Source organism: Nematolebias whitei, chromosome 7 (assembly GCF_014905685.2).
Source record: "Nematolebias whitei isolate Nwh7 chromosome 7, NemWhi1, whole genome shotgun sequence".
In the NCBI taxonomy this organism is placed as follows: Eukaryota; Metazoa; Chordata; class Actinopteri; order Cyprinodontiformes; family Rivulidae; genus Nematolebias; species Nematolebias whitei.
In genome coordinates, this window is record NC_056504.1 from 11699216 (window position 1) to 11705147 (window position 5932).

The 5932-nt window shown below is 39.3% G+C and overlaps 2 protein-coding genes across 3 annotated transcripts in view; both read right to left on the minus strand.

The window, feature by feature from the left end:
• Positions 1 to 5932, minus strand: part of eogt (EGF domain-specific O-linked N-acetylglucosamine (GlcNAc) transferase) — a 184978-nt gene that overhangs the window by 157676 nt on the left and 21370 nt on the right. The gene's annotated exons all lie outside the window — the stretch shown is intronic.
• Positions 1515 to 3859, minus strand: LOC119411710 (puratrophin-1). Of its 2 annotated transcripts, XM_037678624.1 has the most exons (6): positions 3687 to 3859; positions 3277 to 3393; positions 2941 to 3195; positions 2400 to 2668; positions 2218 to 2278; positions 1515 to 2114 (listed from the first exon to the last, which is right to left on the minus strand). In XM_037678624.1, exons 1-5 carry the CDS (start codon positions 3847 to 3849, stop codon positions 2243 to 2245), a joined length of 840 nt encoding a protein of 279 aa, XP_037534552.1. In that variant the 5' UTR covers positions 3850 to 3859; the 3' UTR covers positions 1515 to 2114; positions 2218 to 2242. The 2 variants fall into 2 exon arrangements, with proteins under 2 accessions (XP_037534552.1, XP_037534551.1); XM_037678623.1 differs by having other exon boundaries at positions 1515 to 2278.

Consider the following 5932-nt stretch of genomic DNA (forward strand, 5'->3'; position numbering starts at 1 on the left):
CTGTTTTCTCACACTGAAACTTTTGTATTTAGGTGCTAAGATAATATTTATTTTTTAAAAACGCAAAACTCCTGCGACAAGTATTTAATAACATCCTTCAAAAATATTCAAGAAACTGGGGTCAAAAGCAAAAAAGCAGATCGTGTAATAATTTATTTTCAGGATGAATGCAAATAAATGTTCACCTGTAAAAATCTAATGCTTGTTTATGTTCTCATATGCATACATTTATTTAGTATAGTTTATTTTCGGAAATATTCTAACTCATGAATGCATACTTGGATTTATAGTGTTAATGGTGTTTCTGTTAATACCATACCATACCAATTTATTTCTAAAGCACTTAAAATACAGCAAGCAGCCATCCGAAGTGCTGTACAAAATTAAAAACAAACAAAAAAACAGTAAAACAGTAAAAACATCTAAATATAACAGGAGCATGACTGTAGAAATAATAAGCAAAGTGGTAAAAGCTGGCAAACACACAGCCTGCAATAGGACGGTGCCCTGGTGTGGCTTTATGTCTACCAACACCCATGTTCCTGGGAAATACCCTCCTAATAAAAGTAAATAGATCCCTCATTGCCACAAAGGTATTTTATAAAATTAATTGAATTAAGCAGGGTGGCATGTAATTTCTGTTGATTAAAAAAAAAGTCTCCAGCAAACACAGAATTGACTTTTGTGTATAAACATTTCCTCTGAACTACAAAATCACAATCTTGAATTCCTTATTCCTCCTAGGAATTAACTGGCTCTCTATATTTAGTCAGCGGGACTGGAGTGCTGAAGACAAACAGAAACAGACCTTCAGTTCTTGGCATATATGAAGTTTTTTTTTTTGTTTTAAAAAAGAAGAAAAAGTTACAATAGTGTCTGCAGCATCTGAAAAAGTATTAATAAAATAACAAGCTGAATAATATAAATTGTTTTCTATTTGCCTTGCACATACTGTAGATTTTAAAAAAAAGGACTGAAGTTCTGACTGAAGTTTTGCTCCATCGCTATCCCAGGAATGTAAATTCAGTGATAAACTGAAGCCAAGTATGAACGTTACGTACACAAGGATGTGACTCTGCATCGAACATTTACAGTAAAACGGCTGCGTCTATTATCCTGTCTTCTTTACAGAATAAATTTGAAGCATTACATAAATAACTTGAAAACAGGCTCATTTGTTACTATAATAGTCCTGACTGCTTAAGAAACTGTCTTGCTGGTTACCACTGGGATTTACTGCAGTCTGCGTCAAAACTGTGTATATTTATACAAAAATCATATATTGTATACATTTTGCAGCTCTAATATAAATATAGATAGACTTTGTGAGAATTGATAAAGATAATAAATAAATGTCAATATAAGGAAAGAAGCACGTCTTCTTATTAACTGCATTTCTTGAAGCCATTGTTGTAAAGAAATACAAATTTTAACAAAACAGCAAAGAAAAACAAAACAAAATGAAGTTCTAAAGTCTCGTTATTTTAATCTGTAGACATTTGTAATCTCTTTTTTCAGGCTATCAGTGATGGTTAGGTTTATAACAAATTCAGTTCAATTCAGTTTATAGGAAAAAACGTGTACAAACAAATATATAAAAGCAAACAAGCCTCGCCACAATTAAACTGTTTTCAATAAAGAAGCTTCAATAGTTCCTATCACTGACAACATTCATACAAAGCTAATTATAAGAAATCACTTGTTTTAGTTTCAGATGAACCAATCTGTTGCCATCGAGTTGTGTTGAGTAATTCAGTTTTGAACACAAGACAACACACTTAGTATTAAAGACATTTATTACCAGTTTCCAAACTACAGTATTAATGAATTACTGCATTAATTATGAACAAGTCACACAAAGACTGCATGTTTCATAGTTTGAACTGTAAAACCAGAAATTACATCAAATTGTTTCAACGTCAAAATGATCCCTCTTTCTGTTCATAATCTAGATCCATTAAAACACATCTGACCTGTTGGTTTAGTGGTGAAAATAAAAAAGAACTTTATTTACAATCTGGTAACACTTCTCTACAAGGACAGCTTGGAGTTTTGCAGGATATTTTCCTCTTATGGCTTCTCTCACAAACAGGCTTCTCTTTTATTTCAAGGTTCTAAAAAAACATTAACAAAAACAAAACAGAGCAAAAGATTACTTTTATCAAATGTGAGTCGCTTGTAAAGTTTGATTCTAGTTCAAAAAGGTGCCATATTTACTTCCCACCGTGCCACTTGTCACAGGTCAAACCTCTGTGGACTTAATATCTGTGCTCTGAGCCTGAAATAAAAATAATCATAGTTTAGTATAAACCAGAAACTGCATCTAACTGTCAAAGGATTTTAGTATTTTTAACAATTAACATCAAGGGGACAGTCCATTTAAAAGCCGTCTATGGAACCTTGCAGAAAGGCGTATCCGTGTTCTGGTGTTTGTTTTGAAGCGTAGGTGCAACTTGTGGTTGGTGTTCCCCCGCAGATCCTGGCACAGCGTCTGGTTTTGGGATGCCGGGGGAGGCTTCAGAGGCCTGAGCAGCCCCGACCTCTTTGACGGTGATTATCGAGGCGCAGACGGAGGCGTTGTCCTCCATTTCTCCCACAGCTGAGTGGTAGCTGTGGCTGGAGCTGCTGAAGCCGCTCACACTCTCTCCTGAAGACTCGGAGCTGTCTACTGGAGCAAAGAGAAGACATTGTGGAGATAAGAAAGCATGCACAGTATCGGTAACACGCTTTACTCCTGAAATAAACTTGAGCTTCAGAGGTGTTTACCCAGACTGACCTTTGACCCCCAAGTTTTATAGAGGAAGTGTCATCAGGTTTGAAATATAACTCCCTGAGAGCCTACAAACACACCAGCAGGAGGAGGCCTCTGCAGATACTGATACTTCCTCTTCAGCAGATTCATGCGCTCCATTTAAAAACAATGGAAAAACTTTGACTCACACAATAAGTTCTGGTGTCCGCTCTCCTGGTCCGTGTCGTCCTCCTCCAGAGCGCCGGGGGGCGACACGTATCCTGGAAGACCCGCTGAAACCACCCTCCTCTTCGGCCCACGCTCGTATCCGACAGGGGACATGGAGCCTCGACCAGAGGAAGAGGAGGATGAAGAGCTACTGCCTGAACCAACCGATTTTGGTCGGCCTGCTGGGAGCTCACCGTGTGACCCGCACGACCTCACAGAGGGCAGCAGCTTGGTTTCTGCAAAGAGCAAGGGACATGAGATGGAGTACAGCTAAGTAAAAAATACTCAAATACTGTGTAAAACAGGTCAATGTGTACCTCTTCCCATCAGCACACAGTTGATGGCTCTGTCACTGATAGCTGCCTCACTGGGCTGGATGTCCATGAACGGCTTGTTTCCAATTCCCAGGAACACTCTCTCCTGCATGCGAACCTCTTAAAACACATCAGTGGAGAAATATTTGAGGCTGACGTGACATCACACATTTACCGAACAGAAAAGTTCACATTTAAATCCCCGACTTTACAAAGTGCTGAATGTTTTCACAGAACAGACTCTGGGAGGCTCTGTTTGATTGGGGTCAGCTGTTTGTGTTGGAATTTAATTATGCATCCTCATAAGGGTATCGTTATTTATCACATCTGCACACAAAGTTGGGCTTCAAAATATATATATATATATATATATATACGTATATACAAATAACTCACATTCATTTTGATCATACCTCTGTTGTGTATGGCCTGCTCCCACAGGATCCGCTCCAAGTCCTTGGTCCAGGCCTCCTTCGCCTCCCGGCTGCCTGCCTGCAGCGTGTACGTGTCCTGGCTTTTCCTCTTTCTGAACCAGATCTCAAAGCACAAGCCGCTGTCTCCGCTGTTCTGGGTCATGCCTATATCACACGTCTGCTGAGAGACACACATAGACCGGGGTCAGCGGTGTGAAATGAGTGAGTTCATTAAAATACAGACAGGAGTCCATGACTGCTTTAAATGAAGTGAGCAAGAGAGGTCCGTGAAATGTTTGACTGAAAAACAAAATAAAAATCAAAGATATTATTAAAAAACACTAATACAGCAATTGCAAGAAGATCGTTACTCTATTTTTGAGTTAATCCGTTTATCGTTGTAGACAAAGGGAATGGTTCTGCATGGGTCTGTTTGTTTGCAGCATAAGCAGAACATACTGGGAACCACTGGATGGATTTCAATAAAACTTTCAAACTCACCACCTTTAGGAGTTACTCTGTCACACATGTCAAACTGAAGGCCCGAGGGACAAACATGGCACTTGTTACCATCTTTTCTGGCCCCTATGATTTATATTTTTTTATGTAAAATATTAGGCCTCAGCCTGAACCGGTCCGACCCAAAATTTGGACCAGATCGGGTCAAAACGATGTGCTTAATGACAACAAAGTCCATGCTCAATAATCCAGGTATAAAATCCAACATTTTTCAGTCAGGTCATCTGGACAGTTTCTTTTTTTATTTTTTTGTGCTGAAACGTTTCGCCTTCGATCCAGAAGGCTTCATCAGTCAAGGAAACACACAACAAAACTGATTCTTCCCCCAACAGCTTACTCTAAAGTGGAACAAACCAGTTCTGCTGGTGATAAGATGAAAAAGAAACCGTCCAGATGACCTGACTGAAAAATGTTGGATGTGCTTGATGAGCGGGCCGGGTCTGGTCAGGCTTTGATGTGGTTTTAGAAGTGACAGCATTTTTTTTCTTGGGTGCATAACTGCCAAGGAGGATCAGGTGTGAGGTCGTTACCCTGGATTACCTGTGGATTACCTGTGGATTACCTGTGGATTACTCTTCACCCTGAGTTTGGGTTGTGGTGGATTGTTATTTTTTCTTACTGCCTATGGACAGTGAGATCTGGCGAGATCATTTCTTTTTATTTCAGCGCGCCGATGCCTATACTGAGTGGGCGTTTCCTTCATCCTCCTTCAAAGCAAACTTTCCTTCAGAGGATAGTTGGATTGAAAGTTTGATCAACTTCTTGTTTTCTGTTTATGGGGTTTATGGGATTTCATGTGTTGATATGGAAATGTTGTGGGATGAAGCATTTGTGGGGTTTGTGTGGCATAACTGATGGCTTGATTAAATTGTGTTAACTGCCTTAAATGTTATCCTTCGTGACCAATCTATTATTAATTGATTTATGAGAGCTTTTTGCCTGTGCGGGTAAATTATTTTCTGTTTACTGTACTTGGTTATTCCTACACCGCAACTAATATATATTTTTTGCTCTGTCAGCTCCAGGCACTACCCATGACTTAATTAGTGTTTTATGTAATTAATTCCCATTTTACCTTATATTTAGGGGCGGGTTGTTACCCATGGACAATCGGATCACCAGCCGCGCGTGTCCGCTGACCGTTAATAACTATAATATTATAATAATTATAATAATCTTCTGACTCTTGCTAATAAACAAGAAATCTTATATTTGGAATGTTTTTAAAACTATCGTGTCAAACTGATTTGCTTACAAAAGCAGTAAAAGCTTAATAAAAAAAAATAAAATAATATATATATATATATATATATATATATATATAGACATATATATATATATATATATATATATATATATATATATAGGCAGCACAGTGGCGCAACTGGTAGAGCTGCTGCCTCTCAGCGAACAGGTCCCTGGTTCAAACCCTGGTCCAGGGGCCCTCTGGGTGGAGTTTGCATGTTCTCTCCGTGCATGCGTGGGTTTTCTCCGGGTACTCCAGTTTCCTCCCACAGACCAAAAACATGCATGTTAGGCTGATTGGTAACTCTAAATTGTCCCTAGGTGTGAGTGAGAGAGTGAATGGTTGTTTGTCTCGTTTGTCTCTATGTGGCCCTGTGATGGACTTGCGACCCATCCAGGGTGTACCCCGCCCCTCGCACAGTGATTGCTGGACATGGGCACCGGCGACCCCCGTGACCCAAAATGGAATAAACGGGTAAAGA